General features: G+C 42.5%; 1 protein-coding gene across 1 annotated transcript in view; it reads right to left on the bottom strand.

Annotated features, from left to right (window-relative positions):
• The window catches only part of ubtd1b (ubiquitin domain containing 1b), a 32,628-nt gene that overhangs the window by 8,625 nt on the left and 2,778 nt on the right, over positions 1–21,225 (bottom strand). The window contains exons 3-4 of the mRNA XM_080454414.1: positions 3,756–3,983; positions 2,218–2,375 (exon numbers count right to left, since the gene is read on the bottom strand). Of these exons, the coding sequence (XP_080310540.1) occupies positions 2,218–2,375; positions 3,756–3,983 (386 nt within the window). The remainder of the gene's footprint in view (positions 1–2,217; positions 2,376–3,755; positions 3,984–21,225) is intronic.

Here is a 21,225-nt window from a genome sequence, read left to right as displayed (position 1 = left end):
ATTTGGTTCCTACTTGGATACCCAACTCTGTACATCACTTTTGACAGCTCGATTTTCAGCTGTCGATAGGGAACAACAGGTAAATAGTTGACAGGAATGAATGTCAACCCGACATTCTTTGTCTCTGAAGTATTTTCAAGCAGTGCAGTTAACCAGTCTCATACATTTCTCTGTGCTTCGTTCAGGTAGTCTGCTGTACCAAACCAGCTTAGCAGCCATTGTGTGGCGCTGGACACTGAATAAAAGCTATAGTTTCCTTTGACATTTGCTTTAACCCATTAAGACCTGAGGCCGATTCTAAATCCCAACAGTTGTCTGATAAACCTATGTTGCTGTAAATCGTTGCTGTCGGGCAGAAACCTCTTATCTCCATATCTTAACTTTGTGTTTTTGGGCGGTGTAGCCGCCCCTATAAGTGGGGTTGGGACACCTCATTAGTATTAGTTTCCTGCACTGTGATTGGCCCACTTTCCTGTACTGTGATTGGCTGACTCTATTCAGCACTGTGATTGGCTAGCGAGACACATGACATTAATAACCTATAAATAGGATTATGCACTTCCAAAAATCATTTTTTTTGGAAGTGAGCTTCCATCACTATGATGACCACTGTGATGACCACACCGCCCACTTCACACTGGGTGTGATTTTTTTTCTTACATGAATGCCCTACTTGATCATCCTACAGCGTCACACAAAATAATCAAAAGTAGCACGCTCAAAACGCGGCGCCAAGCGACACGTTTTGAGCTTGTAGATCTGCCACTTTTGAAGTTGAATCCTGTAAAGCAATAGTTTTGGACATATGAGGTTTCCACCCGACAGAGACGATATATAGCTAAAATCTAAAATGACAGAGATGCTTTACCGGTTTTAAGGTCAAAACCCTACAACTGGAGCCACAGCAGCTTGCAAATTCAAGCACCTTTGCTTCAAAACAAGTTTTTACAGCACATTTTGATAAAGTATCATCCTATTCAGGAGCCGTGCTTTAAGTATAATTGTTATTACATCATACCAAATGTCTGTCTCTTCTACACTGTCTCCCTCTCCACTTTGCTATTGTCGGTCCCTCATGGTGCGTTCACACAGGCAAATTAAAAGATACAAAGATACAAAAATAAACAGCATCTTTGTCGCTGTGTTGCTTTGTATCTGTGTTGCTCAACGCGGTCGCTGACGACATCAAACGTGCAGACATCGGAGCTACAGTTGTATCTGGAAGTTGAACCCTGCTTTACTTGAATTTGTGGCTTTGCATCTTTGTCGCTAGAGCTACAGCTACAAATGTCGGATGTATCTTTGTATCTTCATGTTGCTGGTTTCCATTGAAAATGAATGGTAGCATGTATCTTTTAATCTGCCCGTGTGAACGCACCATCATACACCGTCTCACTCTCTGCTTTCCTACTCTCTCCCTAAGCTTTCATATGGTCTGTCTCTCCTACACAGTCTCCCTCTCAGCTTTCCTACTGTCTGTCTCTCCTACACGTCTCACTCTCAGCTTTCCTACTCTCTCCCTAAGCTTTCATATGGTCTGTCTCTCCTACACAGTCTCCCTCTCAGCTTTCCTACTGTCTGTCTCTCCTACACGTCTCACTCTCAGCTTTCCTACTCTCTCCCTAAGCTTTCATATGGTCTGTCTCTCTTACACAGTCTCCCTCTCAGCTTTCCTACGGTCTGTCTCTCCTACACGTCTCACTCTCAGCTTTCCTACTCTCTCCCTCAGCTTTCCTACTGTCTGTCTCCCCTACAGTCTCATCTTTCCTACGACCCGTCTCTCCTACACGGTCTCCGTCTCAGCTTTCTTGACGATTGTCTCCCCTACTGTCCACGAGTATTAAGACCTGAAGCCGATTCCAAAAATGTCTTCTAAATCCTAACAGTTTCCTGAAAAACCTGTTTCCATATCAGTGGTTTTCAATCCTTTACATGTCAAGGACCCCCAAGTATGTATTTGGCCGCGGCCCCCCCCCCCCATCTCAAAATATGTTGTTCGAGGGACCCCCCAGAAGCAAAGATTTGAGTTAAAAATGTTCGCTTTAAAAAAATAATACATTCATACATTCAATACAAGCTCATAGCACGGCACTCTGTGCCGTGCTATGAGCTTGTATATCTGCTATTTTTGAATAGCCTAAAGTATAAAATATGGATAAAGTGGTTACACAGATGATTCCCCGGTTTGAATGGGTTAAAAAATAAAAAATCAGACACCTTAAGTGAAAACTCCTTCTTGGTTGCTATGGGGGGCTCGGGGCTGTCGCTGGGGTCCTCGTCACTTCGCTCCGAGATGAGGTTGATGGGCGGAGCCAGGCAGTAGACAGGAAGCTGGTAGCGGTTGCCCAACTCGTCATAACACTCTGTTAGAGTGCCTGCAAACAGACGGACAGGATAGGGTTAAAAACGTTCAAGACAGCATCACACCTCTTGTGTGTTGCAATAAGGAACTGTGTGTGTGTGTGTGTGTGTGTGTGTGTGTGTGTGTGTGTGTGTGTGTGTGTGTGTGGTGTTAATGAGTGAGGTTTTTGCGTAGTGTTTTTCATGTAGTGTGTGTGTGTGTGTGTGTGTGTGTTAGAGATGCGCGGATGGCTTTTTTTGTCACCCAAATCCGCGTTAACAAGTTCATTATCCATCCGCCATCCACCCGCGGTACTTATATCATCCTATTTATAGATCCGCACCAACCGCACCAAATAATTGTTATTTTCCTGACGTTAGTTTTCTTATAAACAGTGTTACTCACCACTGTCGCGATGCAGTGACTGTATACAATCCACAACCATGGTAACAACAAGCGCACGTCTTCATTAAGTTACTTTCGCTTTCAACCACTTTGTTGCCATGTCGGCTTTATATAAGCTTTTTATAAGCGACTTTTAAAATAATAAACTTTATTTATATAGCACCTTTCATGACATAAATGCAGCTCAAAGTGCTTTACAGAAAAAGAAAGAAAAAGTGAAAACAAAACACAGAGCAAAAACAATGCTCTGTGTTGCGACTTTTGGGCTTGTTTGGCACTTGTTTTGGGCTTGTTTTCATAGACCTGGCTACTTATTTCTCTCGCAACCTGGCAACACTGGCTGCCTGTAAAGCAACATGTCGTGAGCGGCTATTTTTTGCCTGGTGTAAAATGACGTAATATTAAAATACTACAAACGCACACACGGTGAAATTTAGTGCTTTTTAAAAGCTATTATAGGCCTATAGATTGATATCATTAATTTAATTCCCGCATTATTTCACCCGCGGTTTATCCAATATGAATTAATAATTATATTTGATTGACCCAAATCCACCCAAACTGCGGTTAACTGCGGCAACCGCGGCTAAAACCGCGATCCGCGCATCTCTAGTGTGTGTGTGTGTGTGTGTGTCATGAGTGAGGTTTTTGCGTAGTGTTTTTCATGTAGTGTGTGTGTGTGTGTGTGTGAGGTTTTTGCGTAGTGTTTCATGTGTAGTGTGTGTGTGTGTAGCGTTTGTGTGAGGTTTTTGCGTAGTGTTTCGTGTATTGTGTGTGTAGTGTTTGTGTGAGGTTTTTGCATAGTGTTTCATGTGTACTGTGTGTGTGTGGTTTTTGCATAGTGTTTCATGTGTAGTGCGTGTGTGTGTGTGTGTGTGTGTGTGTGTGTGTGTGTGTGGTTTTTGCATAGTGTTTCATGTGAAGTGTGTGTGTGTTTTTTGCGTAGTGTTTTTTGTGTCGTTTTTGCGTAGTGTTTTGTGTGTGCGTGCGTGCGTGTGTGTTCTCTCACCATGTGGCAGTGTGATACTGGCTCCGTCCACTATGGCCTGGGCCAGCTCCTGGTCGTTGCCCTCCAGGGCCACGGCCGCAGCCTTCAGAGCGTCCCAGATCTCCTTGCGGCCCTCGAAGGCCGGGGCCGTGTCCCAGAACTCGTCCCGCTTGCTCCGGAGCTGACCCTCCGTCATCGGGTAGTCACTCTTCCACTTGGGACGCTCCTTCTTTAGAGGCTCGTTACGACCTGAGAGAGAGACAGAGAGAAAATGAAGTTTAATGAACAATATTATATTGTTTATATACACTTTGTGCAGCTCTTTCTGATAACCAGTGGTGTAAAGTAAACTAAGTATATTTACTCAAGTACTGCACTTAAGAAAGATTGAGGTATTTTTACTTTACTGGAGTATTTCCAATTTTCAATACTTTTACTTCTACCCCACTACATCTCGGAGGCAAATATTGTACTTTTACTCCACTACAATTATTAGAAAACTTTAGTTACCTCGTTACTTTGCAGATATAAAATATTATATTATAAAACATACATTAACCACTTCAGCCCTTTCTTATACATAGGCTATTTGAAAATAGCCGATCTACAAGCTCGCATCGCGACGCGTTGTGAGCTTGTAGATCTGCTATTCTCAAACATTTTAGTACTTTTACTTCTTCAAGTATATTTTGTTGCCAATACTTTTGTACTTCTCAAGTAACATTTTGAACACAGGCCTTTTACTTGTAACAGAGTATTTTTATATTGTGGTATTGCTACTTTTACTTAAGTAAAAATATCTGAGTACTTCTTCCACCACTGCTGATGAAAAATAACTTTTACTATAATAAATTTATTACTCAAGTGTTTCAACATCAATAAACTGAGGAACTCATACGTTCTCAAGAGGTGAAATGTTGGTGTGGCACGTGACAACAAGAATAATACAATACACAGATAATAATAGAGATAAACCTGGATAGTAATGAAATAACAGGACAAGAAGAATTAAGAAAAGAACATTTTGATTGTAGAAGGTATGTACATACATCTCTATGCACTTTAGTAGAAGGAGGTATATGCAGGTTTATAGAAGGTTTATACATCTGCACATCAAGTACGATTATGTATCTGTATATTGAGCAAAACAAGCATGCTTATTTACATGATTTATTTTGTTTGTCTTTTAGAGGTTCACATTCACTATTTGACGTACGTAGCTCGGTTCACATTCACCATTTAATGTGGCTCATATCTGATAACAGTGTGAACTGATCCGTCATCCTGAAATGACCCTCATGTGCAAATAAACGATAACAAAAGACGCCGGGGAACCTGTGTGTCTGCCCTCGCTTTCCTGTCATTCTTCACTGTGCTAGCAAATGAAAACAAAGATATAACAACTTTTAATGCGAAAATTAATTAATGTGAGTCATTGAAGTTATTTTAAGTTGATGTCGCGTCAGGCTACTGCTTTAGTGTATGTTAAAACACCTTCAACGTTCCTCTTGCAAGTCATAAGTATCAGGGCTTTTCACAAGCGATTGACGCGCCTTGTAACTTCTTTTCAATGAGAGGCGAACGGGCAAGGTGGGTCTGGGGAGGGAGGAGCGGACAATCTGACAGGCGGAGCGACAAGCGAGCGCACTCACGCGAAACTGTCGCCACACGCACATGTCCGTTCCGCAACAACAGTTGAAATGTGTTTAGTCTCGGGAGCCAGACTGTTGCCTCCCCCAATTTTCAAATGCTTCCGTCATGCACTCTGGAGTCACGGAAGACCTGATAAATTATCCGGAGGTAAAGCGCATGAGACGCCTCCTCCCCGCTTCAGTTTTGTCTTTAAAGTTGTGTAAAATTGTCCTACTTTAAATCATAAGCTTGATGCTTATCAGAAATGGAAATTCGAAAATATTTTAAAGATATTTTCAATATATTTCCGTGAACGGAATTAACGAACAGATGACGAGATTCCTTTCTCAGCTTTCGGGAGGTGTAGTCCCAGACTCTATATAGCATTCAGAGATTGTGGAATAGTTGTCTGGCTACACGAGACTAAAATGTGCAATATTTTTTTTAAATGAGTGTTCACACGAGGCGCGCAGTGCAAACTCAAGGATCCAAACGAGAATGCAAGCATTGTGTCCCCTGCGTCTGAAAAGCCCTAGAGTAGTTCTCAAAACTTTTGTGCCACGGCGGCCCAACATGATATACATTTGGCCACAGACCCCCCATCTGAAAATGTGTTGTGCCAGGCAGGGACCCCCCGAAAAGAAGATTTGTGAAAAATCTAAATTATTCAAAAATGTTTTCAACATTTTTGAATAAGGCACTTGAAGGGTTTTCCAAAAATATAAAAATATAGCAGATGTACAAGCTCGCAGCTCGGCACGAAGTGACGTGCTATGAGCTTGTATATCTAATAGCCACATAACAAATTTTGCTGGAGACCCTGGAACCCCCTCTTCAAGGACTCCTGGGGGTCCATGGTCCCCATTTTGAGAACCACTGCCCCTAGAGTCAGTTGTATTCAAATTTCTCCTCTGAATGAATGCATCTCTCTATGGCTCACATTCTTTTGTATTAGAATTAACACAATAGTTGTGCAGCAAGACTGAAACCGTACACAACAGGCCGGCACTTGAAAGGCAATGAAAACCAAAATAAAAAACAAATGCAAATCAAAATGAGTCTGTTAAACAGAGGGAGCATTGTACGCTGTAGATTACACGCTGTAGGGCTGCATAAGATATATTGGCAAAATAAAAGTAATGTATTCTATCTCTTTGCTGTTGTGGTTCCACGTGGACATGCTTTCATTTCCGAAAATGTCTGCGGATCAACGACCCCGTCATCTGTGTGACAGATGTTCTGCAGATGTGGAGCCTCACAGGACAGCGACCTGACTGACGCACGTAAACCTCAGGTTACCAGTATGGCTGCAACTACTGAGATTATTTTCTCAGCGATCGGTCTATGGAACTTTTTCGCTGAAACGAATATTCGAGAAGCACGTTTTTTTTTTATCCATTAAGACCTGAAACGCATCTGTGTCATTTTTAGATTTTAGCTAAAAAGCATTATTTTACACTTTGCCTATTCAAAAATAGCATATCTACAGCCGCGCTATGAGATTGTATATCTGCTATTTTTTTTAAATCGAGAAAAAGTGTGCAAATCTTTGAATATATATATTTTTTAAAGCGATTCAAGCAAACATTTGTAACTCAAATCTTTGCTTCTGGCGGTTCCTGGAACAAATATTTTGAGATGGGGTCAGCGGCCAAATACATGTAATTTTGGGGGTCCTTGACATGAAAAAGTTGAAAATGTTTTTTTTTTTCAAAAAACTGTTAGGATTTAGAAGACGACATTTTGTAGAATCGGTCTCAGGTCTTAGGGCGCGCCCCCACCAAGAGTTGGCTGGCCGCTGATAAACGCAGGTTGTGCACGGCCACAGTTTTTTGCAGCCAGCGGATTCTAAAAAACGGGAGTGTCGCGCCTGTCACTCACTTTCAGGAGCCTCCCCGTAGCCCGCAGCGCCTGTGCCTGCTGGCTTGAGCACCATGTTTCTTCCTGAGTCTTGAGACGGTCCGCCTTCGACTCACCCGATTGGACAGAGGGAGAAAATCAGCGCCTGCCTCCAGCAGTTTTATGCTTAGTCGCGGAGAGCAGATAAACGCAAGGTCTGCGCGAGAGGCGGAAAAATCTGCTCTTGCGTGAATCAGCGCATTTGCATTGACAATGCATTGGCAGATTCTGCAAACAGCAGCCACCCAACTCTTGGTGGGGGCGCGCCCTTAACCCATTAACTGCCAGAGGTATTTTCATATTTTTTTAGCCAGTGCCAGAGATTTTTCATTGAAAAAAAGTACTCAGGAGCCGAGATACAGAATTTTTAAGTTTTAAGTTAACAAGGAAGTGGATAGGAGTCTAGATCTTCGAAAAATCATATCTCCTTGGTCTTTGGGTCAAATTGAAAAATATATATAAAAAAATAATAAATAATAATAATAATTTAGTTCACGTAGATCTACGCGATTGGCACGTGGCGGCTTTAAATAGGTTCGCGTAGATCTACGTGATTGGCAGTGAATCAGTTAATGGGTTAAACACGAAAAACAACAAATCGATTAACCACTAAGCGTTATTTGATAGATCACACAACATTGTCCTGCAAAAATAGTGAGAATAGTTGCTCTACAAGCACATAACGCGTCACTCACATCTGCTACTTTCACAATTTTTGGACATTTCTTTTTGAAACATTTTGCCTATAATGACACAAAACACAAACCTGAACACAGCTCATCTGGTACGCTCTACAAGGCAATGTGACATTACACCCGACATACTTCAGACTGACATCTTCTCCTGCACAAGGCAAGAGAGAAACTGTCATGCTCCACGGCAAGACAAGTCCCTAATGCAGTGGTTCTCCACATGGGGCCCAGAGACCACCAGCGCTCCTAAAGAGGGGTTCCAGGGGGTCCCCAGCTTGATAGTTATAGGAAACAAATGAACCTTTACAGGTCTGTAACTCCCAAGTACACAATCAAACCAAATGGACCCTTAGGGGTCTGTAACTCTGAGAGTATACAAATGGAAACAAATGGACCCTTGGCCTTTGGTATGTTAATCTGACAGTAAACAAATTGGGCCTGTAACTCCAAGAGTATACAAATTGGGCCTGTACTCCTAACTAGAGTATACAAATGGAACCAAATGGTCCCTTTGGTGGCATGTAGCTCTGAGAGTTTAATAATGGAACTAAATGTGATTTAGTTCCATTTATTTGTATACTGTTCCATTACACTCTCAGAGTTAAATTAACTCCAATGTAGATTACAAAAACTGCATCAAATGGGGGGTCCGTGGCCTAATGGATATTAAACTGAGGGTTCTTGAAATGAAAAAGTTTGAGAATAACTGTCATAATTTCCTCACAAGGCACCCTGCGTCTCTTTTTGTAAAGAGTACTAAACCAAGGAAGGACAAGATGAGCATCTTCTTGCGTGGAGGCCCGGCCCGGCAGTGTATTTGCATGGTAATACACAAACAACAAACATACATGTAGGCTATGGTTCTTCTGTATGGAAATTGGGGGCTTTCGAAACAAACAATGGAAACACAGAGCATGTGAATGCTCGCCCGTCTGTCACCTCTCCTTCTCCATGTCCTTCAACACCGTTTACGGGGATAAACCCATATACAGTAAAAAGAATGGACAAAGCCACACCATTGCTTTCTACAGACCGTAAATGAAGCCAATTGTCCAGGAATTTTAAATCCGCCATCTTTCTATATCGCTTCATATCCTGCGCAATGCAACCAGACCAGTATTGGTTGTGTAGCTTGTAAATCAAATCATCCCACCACTCCTAGAGCATAGCCTACTTTATCATCAATTTTTAAATAAATGGGACCATAATTTACCAAAACGCATATCATGATGATTGAAAGAAGACTTAAAACTAGCGACTGGAAGCATATAGTATATAAGAAAATCAAGTCTAAGTTCGTCAAAAACCCAACCACTAGCATTGAAAAAAAACTCTTTCTGACATCAGTAGGGGTAAAACAGCTAAATGACAGGCCATTCATATGAACTGTCACTTGAACTCACTTCCTATATAGACTCAATTTACAACTCAAGCTGGCCCCTTGGATAAAACGTGTGATCTTTTGGCTATGAGATGTTGATTGCACTGCTACAACACAGCCAGTCTCTCTCAGTGTCTCCCTCTCTCTCCCTCTCACCATCTTCATCTGGATTTAGGAGGTCACTGAGTTTGCAATATGCATGAAGCTAGCCCGCGTAGCCTCATATCCGACTATGAAACCTTAACCCCATTTCCACGCATTCAATATTCACAAAGGTCATGTCAACCATGTTGTTTAAGTTTGTGCGTACGTGTGTGTGTGTGTGTGTGTGGGGGGGGGGGGGGGGGGGGGGGCACATGAGGTGGACTTAAATGTACACACAAACACACACACACAGCATCTGGGCAGGAAACTAAACCTTTTGTAGGATCTCTAGAATAGAAGCGGACCTGTAAAGAATGGCTGGTCGCCGGCCAAATTGGGGCTGGCAGGATGGACCCACTTAGCAGCAGCAACGTTGGACCAACCAGACCCCCCACACACACACATTAGAACCGAGCGGAACGAGACCTGCCAACAGCGGATCCCTTTATAAACGGAGGTCTAACAGAGGTCTGATTGGAGTGGCCAAACCAAATGGCCACCGGGCAAAAAAACTTACTAGCCTTTTTGACTGTCGCCCGGCGGTCAAAGTTCCAACGCGACAGGGCTGTGGTGGAAAGTAACTAAGTACTTACTTTAAGTATCTAAGTATTTACTTTATAGATTATCTACTTTGTAGATTTTGATTATTATTACAAAACATACATCAACCACTTCAGCCCTATATATACATTTCAGCCATTTGAAAATAGCAGATCTACAAGCTCACTTGTAGATGCTTCTGAACCTGTATTTGTACACTCTTTGGAGTTATATGAACACCATTTAGTGTGTGTTTAGTAGGCCACACTGTAAGCGTCACTTATGATCCTTCTGTCACCACAGGATGTGTACTAAAAAAGGTCCACGGGCTCATGTTCTCTCTGCCGTGTGTGTGTGTGTGTGTGTGTGTGTGTGTGTGTGTGTGTGTGTGTGTGTGTGAGAGTGAGTGAGTGAGTGAGTGTGTGTGTGAGTGAGTGAGTGAGTGTGTATGCACGTAGCGGCACAGGCTGCCCGATTTCAGCCTGCCAACCGGCAGACAATATATGGGTCTTCTTCACCGGATGTCACACATTGCCTTGCTGCCATAAACTGCACTGACAGAGCGAGGGCAGGGGGAGGGCGAGAGAGAGAGACAAAGTGTGCGCGCGTCAGAGAGAGAGAATGCAGTGATGGAAGAAGTACTCCGATTCTTTATGTAGCAATACCACCAATAGAGAAATACTCGGTTACAAGTAAAAAACCCTGTATTCATTTTACTTGAGTAACTTGAGTAAAAGTACAAAAGTATTGGAGTCTAAATATACTTACAGTACAAAAGTTAAATGACTTAACTGTCCCCAATCCTCCCCACAAAGTGTAAAATAGGGCTTGGTTTATGAAATAATCATCTAAATTTGCAAAGTAACTTTGCCTCTGAAATGTTGTGGAGGTGAAGTATTAAAAAAATGGAAATAGTAAAGTAAAAGTACCTCAAAATGAAACTGAACCACAGTACTTGAGTAAAAGTACACGGTTACTTTCCGTGGGGTGTGAAGGTGGTTGGCGAGGAGGATCCGAGAGGTCGCGTTTCCTCCCCACAAATTATTTATAGTGCAGGTGACTTAAGAGGAGTAATCAGGGAGAGGTAGGATGGTGTAGGATTTGCAGACGGAGTGTTGAGAATGTTAACACGGTGCTGAGCGGGGGATTCCTTTACTACGGCTCATTAGAGCAGTGCTTCACTAACTTTTTCATGCCAAGGACCCCCAAATGTATGTGTATTATGGCCGCGGACCCTCCCATCTGAAAGGTTTTGTGCCAGGGAGACCCCAGAAGAGAAGATTTGTGTTACAAAATTCAAAATTATTCATAATTTTCCAAACATTTCAGGAATAAACCTGCACACTTTAAATGGAATATTTGTGGCAGCAGTTCCGGTAGGAGACACAAACCGGGAACCAGGAACCGCTGCCGATATATACTAAAACAATTCCATGAATTCAAGTTTCCATGGGGTGACTAATCGATGGGGAAAAAGTCATTTTGGGGGTGAACTATCCCTTTAAGTCCCCTCTATCATGCATCTATTCTACACAGTCTACAGATACAATGGTGCATTTCTATAGCACCTTTGTTTAAAGTGATTTACAATAATGTGCATTATATTCACACACACACACACACACACACACAGCATTAACCAACCCATCGGGAGCAGTTAAGGGTTCAGTGTCTTGCTCAAGGACACTTCCGACAGTAACGCAGCGGGAGCCAGGGATGAAACCGAGAACCTTCCGTTTCCCAAGAGGCCGCTCTACGTCCTAGGTGATTATTTGGTGAATGTTATAGAAGGAGAAAAACAACTGGCATAGCCTATTGAGAAACTAAACAAATGATCTACAACTGGCAAAATTCATATTTTTTAAGTGTTGCTTGGACAACAGCAGCGGTTCAGCAAGTACGCATTTCAGTGGGACTTTTAACACTTCTAAACTTAACTACAGCTTATTGCGGGTGGAATTCTTTTGTGGAAAATGCTTCCCCAGTTCCCACGAGTCGCAGTTACAAGGTCTGCTGTTGTCCGTGAGATGCAAATAATTGAATGTTCTAGGTACTGTACATGTGAAACGACACAAAGAACACAAAACCGTAATTGACCAGCTTGTATTACAAAGACAGCCCCTGTGCCGTAGATTATTTGATTCGCCAAGTAGCATCGGTAATCAACGTGGAACAGATTTGGAGGGACTGAAGGGCCTTGTTCCTATAATACTCTTAATAAATAATTTTGGTCTCTTGTTCTTTCGCGACTCTTCTGTTCTTCGGGGGGGGGCAATGTCTCTTTCCCCCGTCCGTTCTTGCCTTCATCAAAACCTCAGCTTAAGCATTACAGAAAGTATGAAGCAACAGGCAGGGCGTTTTCGTCACACGGGGCCTGTAAAAAGCAGAAGTTGCTCCATGATTTGAGGTTACGGCGGAGGAGCATGAGCTCAGGCAGGGAGAGACGAAGTGTTTATGAAGGCTGGTCGTAAACAAAGCGAGAGCTTAACCCATTTAGACCGGGAAAGCATCCGTGTCACTTCTTTGGCTCTGTGCCGAGCCATGAGCTTGTAGATCTGCTATTTTTGAAAAATCTTGAACATTGTTTTTTGTTTTTTTTCCAAAAAACGGTTAGGATTTAGATTTTTTTAAAGAATCGCCTCAGGTCTTAATGGGTTAAAATGACACGGATGCGTTCCCGGTCTTAATGGGTTAAACGGCACAGGCCGCTTTGTCCATCGCCGGCTGAACTTGAAGGCCCAAAAACTACAAAACCCACAACAACACACCACATAAGTGAATGTTGTCGTTTTGTATAGTGTATTTTTTTGGTCATTAAAACAAAAGACATTGAGCACTGAGAGCAGTACTGTGTAATGCCTTGCCGATGTGTATTTCACATTACGTCATTCACCTTACGTCTTTTCATCACTCCCACAAGACAAATAAAAAGCCTGGGTGTTTCCTGGGGCCTGCAGGCCTGGGGTCAGCTTTTATCAGTGATGGAAGAAGTGCTTTTTAACCTAAGTAACAGTATCAATACCCTACTGTAGAAATAGTCTGTTACGGTATTCAAAATTTACTTGGGTAAAAGTGCAAAAGTATTGGCATCAAAGCGTACTTAAAAGTACCAAAAGTAAAAGTACTCATTATGCAGAAGGTCCCATTTCATAAGTTTTCATATGTATACAAATCCTTTGAAAATAGCAGATCTACAAGCTCAACGCATTGTGAGCTTGTGGATCGGCTATATTTAAATTGCCAAAGTATATAGGTGTGCAGTGGTTTTGTAATAATAATACAAATCTACAAACTAACTAAAGTTTTCAAATCATTGTAGTGGAGTAAGAGTACAATATAGTTGGCTTTGAGATGTAATGGAGTAGAAGTAAAAGTACTGAAAATGTTAAGTACTCCTGTAAAGTAAAAATACCTCAAAATTGTACTCAAGTACAGTACTTGAGTATATGTACTAGGTTACTTTCCACCACGGGCTTTTATACATTTTCCAATGTGATGCCGTTAAAACGAGGACATTGTCTCGTTCTCCCTGAGGCCGTGCTGGTCCGGAGCCAAATAATATGTCAACACTGTCCTGCAGACATGTGTACTGTTTAACTGTGGATGAGCAAATGCTATGACTGTTGAGAGAAAACACACCAACACACACACACACACACACACACACACACACACCAACCCGCTACTGTGCAATTTCCCAGAATCGCGTTTGCACGCACGTTTATACGACTATACTTGTGAGGACAGCAACATTTTAGGACGCTGATTTTATGAACAGAATTGTTAGTTCTTTTTTTTCTTCATTTTTATCCCCAACCCCCTAGGGGGTCCTCAGAGTTACTACAGGGGGGCCGCCAAATCTTTGTTTGATATGATTTTTGTATCAGGTGTAGAGGGGAAAAAAGAGCAGACCAAGTAAAAACAAAAAAAAGTTTAATCTGAAACCCAAGGTTATACAATATAGAGGGGGTCCCTGCTTCATCTCTCTGAAAAAACCCTGCTATAGCCGAAAATGGCAGATCTACAAGCACAATGCTTTGCAATGCGTTGTGAGTTTGTAGATCGGATATTTTTGGCGCACGACGCCATCGTCCAATTAAATATAAAACAGGCATAACCCCAATTTTAACCCCTAAACCCTGATATCTAAATGCCTATATTTCTAACCCCTACCGGAATCTTTTCCTAATTGTAAATATGTTTAAACCATAAAACAACCACTTCTCTTGTGAGGAACATTGTCCTCACAATGTCTACATCTCAAATTCTACTATATCCCCGTATTCTACTACGGGGATATTTGGCCCTCACACAAGTATAATAATATGCACACACACACACACGTGTGCCGGCTTATGCACACAAAACACACAGTCGTTACACACACACACGATAGTCTCGGCCCTTTAATTGTCAATCTTATCACCAGCGCAAAACCACAGCCCGCAGCGTTCTGCAACCAAAGATAAAACTCCAGGAAAGTAGCAGCTCAGCCTCCGTGCGTGGGACTGCCAAACTCCCTTCTCAGATCCGCCGTGTTGCTATTTTTGACAAACCTTCCAGCCTATTAACCAGCTGAGCCAACCCGCCCGGCCGGCTCCCTGTCCCTGTCCTGTGTCTGTTTTGGTGGCCAGGGTGACTTTCACATGCAGGGCCCGTTTCATTCCGGCCGCCGGCACAGATTCCCGATTTAAAAGCAAGCGTAGATCAGCGATTCTCAACCGCAAGGATATTGCTAGATATTTGCCCCTCCCCCCACAAGTAGCTGGCAAAACACTATTGATAATATGACATATTATAAAAGGGGAAAAAACACGTCTTCGCATGTTTTCTTTAAAAACCTTCTGCGCATTACCGCAAATGCATGCGGTAAATAAACGTATATAACACGTTAGTTCCACTGGTCCAAGCAGGAGCACTATCGATTTGACTGATCATTAAAATAAACATGCTCTGAAAATGCATGTAGGCCCACACATCTGACCACTTAACAAAAAAAGTCTCAATGGTATCAAACAGCCTAAACGAGAAGGAATGTGTTCTAATATTGTACAGCTGGCGAAATCGAGTCTTCAACCCAAACACATTTGTTTCTTCTCATTTTTTTTTTGACAAATTACACTACACTTGGGGCACCATTTTAAAATAAAGATCTCCATAACATAACAGTTAAGTGGTCAGAAAGAGCAAAACGCTTTTTAAGATTTTCAAGTGGGCCTTGCTGACCCAGAAAAAGGTTGAGAGAACTTAATGCCCTAGATCAAAACAAGACCTGAAACCAGCCCTCCACATCAACCTCAGTCAACCCTGAATGCCTGACAAGAGTCAAACAATAACCTACTTCTTTTTCTTTTTTTTTTGCTTCCAGGAAAGATGAGAAGAGCTCGACACCCCAGTGTAAAACCCTCTAACCCATATTTATGAGAAATGAGGCGGCACGTGGCTCCCTATATTAACTTTGACCTTTTTCCTCCTCCTCACATGGCCCTCTGATGCACCGGCGGTTCTCAACGCCCGGTCTGCGGTCCAAAATAAATGGGACCCTTAACACATTGACTGCCAGAATTATTTCATAATTTTTTAGCCAGTGCCAGAGTTTTTCATTGGAAAAAAAAAAGTACTCAGGAGCCGAAATACAGACTTTTTAAGTTTTAAGTTAACAAGGAAGTGGATAGGAGTCTAGATCTTCTACTAATCATATCTCCTTGGTCTTTGGGTGAAATTTTTCACTTCACGTAGATCTACGCGATTGGCACGTGGCGGCTTTAAAGCGGTTCGCGTAGATCTACGTGATTGGCAGTCAATGTGTTAAGCGGTCTGTAAACATTGAGTTCAATAAGCACTGAGCATTTTACAGTGCAGTTTAGTACAGTGATTCTCAACCCTTTTTTTTATATTTCAAGAACCCCCAGGTTGATATGCATTAGTAGGCCACAGACTTTTCAGACCACAGGTTTTATTTTAGTTTTCCTGTGGGACCCCAATCTACACACTGTAAAATCCTGTGTTTGTTTTTTTTTCATCGGTGTCATTTTAAGATTTCTTTGGCTATTCAAAAATAGCAGATATACAAGCTTATACGAGCTTGTATATCTGAGCTTCAGATATTGAAAATGTGTGCAAATCTTTCAATATATATATATTTTTTACAATAAAACATTTTTAACTCCAATATTTGCTTCTGGGGGTCCCTGGAACTAAATATTTTGAGATGGGGGTCCGCAGCCAAATACATATAATTGTGGGGGTCCATGACATGTAAAACGTTTGAGCGCCACTGATATAGCAACCAAACAACCAAAATGATATGTATTTGGCCACAGACTAAAGGTCCAAAGTAAACAGGGACCCTTAGCCCCGTTGGTCCCCCAGACCCGACGTTGAGAAACGGTGCTCCGACACATCTAATCTGCCTGAGTCATACAGCAGTTCTCAAAGTGGGGTCCGGGGACCCCCAGGGGTCCCTGGGAGGGATTTCAGGGGGTCCCCAGCAAAGTTTGTTACCTTGACTATTTTTGAAAAATCTTCAACTTTTACACAAACCTCCCCATCTGAGGGTCCCTGGGAAAAAACTGTTTTCAGATGGGGGTCCGCGGCCAAATACATGTCAATTTGGCATGGAAAAGGTTTGAGATCTACTGTCATACGGTGTGTGTGACCCAGAGCAGAGGGTCTGCAGTGAACTCGGGTCCTAAGGGCACCGAGATGCTGCTTTTCACTCCATCCATCTAATTACAATCTGTGACTATAGAGCTCAGCTGACCTCCTGGTCAGTGCAGTTCAAACTACCTGGAGTTCAAAGCAGTTCAAACTAGATGACAGTAAAGTTACAATATAAGGACTTAAGACCTTTTTAATACCTAAAAAAACCCCAGAAAAGATAAGTCCCTATCTCACAAAGATGGTGGTCTCCCTGCAGTATCTCTGAGGACCCCCCTAGGGGTCCCAGACCCCCTATTGAATACCCCTGATTTTATTCATTAAGATAAGTTCTGGATTGTGGCTTATGGGTCCATTTAGTTACATTTGTACACTCTCAAGAGTTAAAAATGAATACATTAACAACTGTGTAGCAAAGGATCTGGGTTCCTTGTAATGGAGCCCAGTCTAGTTCTGTGAATCATTTTTCCCATAATAATGGAACCAAGATAAGCCCCTTCACACTTCGGTGAAGCAAAATTCTCATGTGACATCACTAAATCTATTATTTGAGAAGCATGGTTTTATATATATTCAAATCAATTAACCACTCAAGTCCTATTTCATACTTCAACAGTGTTATGCAAAAATAGTGAAAATAGTCAGATCTACAAGCGCACAGCGTGTCACATCACAAGTTACGACACATTGTGAGCTTGTAGATCGGCTATTTTCACAAAATATTTTTCTATCTATAATTATCACACGAAATAGGGCTGGATTATTAAATCAATTATTCCATAAAGTTATCGATTATTGATACTTTAAAAAAATATATAGTATTGATTAAATTGATTAGTTCAATTAACTGCACCCCTACACTTGACCAAGACACTGGAGCCAGACTGTAATGACATGTTGTTCACTCTTTCCAACAACTATCTCTGGGAGAAAAACCCAGTCAGTCAAATGCCAACAATGTAAAATGATGCTGGCAGCGGCAGGACATGACGGAGCCTGTCCTCGTCACTGAGGGCCTGGCTGGGCTGAGCAGGGAGTGTCTGTTGTTGATACGTATCAGGGTGGGGGAATTACCACCAGTCGAACAGTGCTATGCTTTCCGGCCCGTGACTGGTGAACTACACAGCGCTCAGTCTCTCATTAACCACGCCATTAGATAAGGTATCTTAGACATCTGGGGGAAAGTTGTTAACATGAACCCTAAGTGTCCCTATTCTGGGGTGAACATTCAGCGAGGAAATAGCAGATTTACAAGCTCACCACACGTCGCAACGTGAGCATTAGGGGGGGCCTAGTCAGCAATGGAGGACTCCAGTCAAGTCAACTAAGTGTATAGGGTTTAAGTGGTAGTGGACCACCTAGGACAAAAATAAATAAATGAATGTATGATAAGACAATTGACCAACCACAGACCTCCTCAAGACTAAACACGGACGTCCGTTACAGCCCAGCCGGGCAGAGGCTTAACTGTCTTTTTCTCTGGCAAAGCCCGGAAATGCCAACTCGTGAATCACACCCTCCCGTCGCAGGAAATTATGACTGGAATTGACGACGTAAGAGTCTACACAAAGTTTACCTGCTGCTTGGGCAGTTAACCACCATTTCCCAGCTATTGAGTTTATTAGGATCCCCATGTTATGCATGCATGCATAACAAGTGCTACTCGTGTGGACGCACGTGCACTACACGGACTATCACACAGAGGTGTGAAGCCTGTTAATATAACAAGGAGGTCCGTGGTACATTTCAGCATCATGGGTTGTGTGGAACGCCCCCCCCGCCACCCCCCGGTGTTATGATTAACAATGAGGAAACACACAACCTTGTGCCAAACTCTCGTCTGCTCGTCTTCCTGGGCGGCCACATCACTCCAATAAGTCTCCTCGTACAAATCTATCATTTGCCCTCGCCAAGTGACTCGCCAAAGCTATCAACATTCCATCTTGTCACTATCAAGGGCCAAAGGTATAAAATAAACGAGCAAAATATGACGGCGTGCCAGTGTTTATCTTCAGAGGAACGGTATCTCAGGTCAAGGTAAAGTAGCTAATGGACCTGAACTGAAGTTTCCCCCTGAGGAGACTAATGACCGAGTGAGTTGAGTCATGGCGAGCCGGAGCAACCAGCACTTTAAAAAAAAAAGGAAAAAAAAGACTTCACATAGCGCAACGCCCTGACCCGGGTCACAAATAGCACGTCACGGTTCCAGCAGGGTGCACGCTTCCACGCAGCACCCTGAGTTCTACATGGGATAATGAGTAACGCTTTCTTAAGAAAACCTCTCTCCAAACATTGTCTCACCCGAGAGTATTGTAAACACTGCTGTCTGGTAAAGAGGAAGCACTGTGATGTCTCCGTCTCATCCTGTATAGTGTGGCTGTCGGGAAGAAACCTTACGTCTCCATATTTCAACGTTTTTGTAAATCAATGCCCTGGTTCGTCGTATGACAGTGTCGCGCAAATAAATCGCGATTTACAAGCTCACAAAGCATCGCTATACAACACGTTTTGAGTTTGTAGATCTGCTATTTTTGCTGTATTCGAAACATTTTGAAAGTTTAAGTGGTTAAGTGTGTGGTTTTTATGAATATAGAACCAATAAAAAGCATCGACAGAATGACAGACTAACTACATCTGATACATTTCCTGAAAAGTAACAGTTTTGGACATACAATAATAAATAATAATATATAATAACTGCACCATCTTCCTGGTTTAATACCAGGGCAATATGGCACACAAACAAACCCACTGAAGGCTGACAGGGTGTGTGTTTTAAAAACACGATATATCTGACTGATTTCAACGCCAGCCACAAGCCAAATGCTAATACATGTTTGTCCACTCTGTCCAGACACTTTGGTAGGTAAACAACCACCATACCATGGTCCTGCTCCATTTCAAAGACCTAGCTGGGTTGAGAAAGACAGTACAGTAGATAAAGTGACAAACTGAACTGTAGGACGCAGTATGGCCTGTGGACATTAATGCTTAAAAGACCTGGAACGCATCTGTGTCACTTTAGATTTCTTTGGCTATTCAAAAATAGCAGATATACAAGCTCATAGCGCGGCACCGAGTGCCGCGCTATGAGCTTGGAGATCTGCTATTTTTGAAAAATCTTGGGAAAATAATGTTTAGATTTTTTTCCCAAAAACTGTTAGGATTTAGATTTTTTTTTAAGAATCGCCTCAGGTCTTAACACCTTTACCGCCGGGCCCGTAGTTCTACGGGCCGTTAAATCCAACGGTTAAGCGCCGAGCCCGTAGTCCTACGGGCTGCGGTCTTTTCGCGCATGCGCGGTCCGGGTGCACTTTCGGAATTTTTTTGATCCACTTCCGTTTCCGGTTTGATGACAGGAAATAGAATTATTTGGGATCCGGTTTCGACGATCACGCCCGCTCCCATTCTACAGACGAAACTGAAACTCAATTCTCTTCCTGTAGTTTTTTCTCCTCGCATTTCACTGTTTAACGTAATCCGCTCTAACTACAGTCATGGAAGTCCGTTTGACATGCGGTCTTCACTGGGAGATACAGGGAGATCTCGCGGATGTAAACAGACCGTTCACGGCTCAATCTTAAGGATTTTAACAAGATCTATGGCGACATGAAAAAAACAAAAAAACAACAAAAACACCTTGGCACTGGTGAGTACATTATGAGATTAACCTCTGGCGGTGGATGTGTTAATGGGTTAATTTATGCTCCATCGTACGGCCAAGATAGCCGATCTACAAGAGACACATAAGCTTGATGAAGCCGATTAAGTACTTCAGCCTAAGGTGTTGGAGATAAGTGACATAAGTGAGTGTTGGTAGACATTCTGACTTGGTGATTTGGAAAAAGACACAATAACCGGAAGACCTTCTTCTGATATCAATAATGGAACCCGACCAAATATGTACAGACAGTAGATAGGTCAATATATTAGATTTTTTTTGTCCGTTATCTCTCCTATGGTACCAACATCAATACAGCATGGAATTGTGGACAAAATCTTATCCAACGATCACAAAATATTGTGAGTGGCTAAATCTCATCAAATGGTGGTTCCGTGGCTTAAATGCCAAATAAATAATGGACCTTGATATGAAAAGGGTTGAAAACCACTGTACTAGATGAGCCTGGGAGGGATGCACAGAATAAGGCATAACGTTTTTAACTCTTTTTCGGGGGAGCCTTGATGTTTACGTTCCCCCCAAAACAGGTCTGGTCTCTCAGGCGGGAGACGACTTGGGTTCGAACCCCGGGTACGGGTAGGAGGACATTAAAACGTACAGCGGTGGTTCTCAAAGTGGGGTCCGGGCACCCCCAAGGGTCCTCCTTGAGAGGGTTCCACGGCTAAATTGTTGATGGTTAGGAACCACATGGACCTTCACATATCTGTAATCAAGAGTTATGGGGTCTGTGGCCTAAACATGTACACCAAATGGGTGGTCCTTGAAATCATAAAGTTTGAGAACCACTGACTTTTACATTTTTGCTATGGCTATTCAAAAAAAGCTCACAGCGCGTCTCTTCGTGCCGCACTGCGAGCTTGT

Source organism: Gymnoscopelus braueri (assembly GCF_963280865.1).
Source record: "Gymnoscopelus braueri genome assembly, chromosome: 17".
Classification (NCBI taxonomy): Eukaryota; Metazoa; Chordata; class Actinopteri; order Myctophiformes; family Myctophidae; genus Gymnoscopelus; species Gymnoscopelus braueri.
Note: the sequence above shows the minus strand (reverse complement) of the source record. Positions and strands in the feature narration are given on the sequence as shown.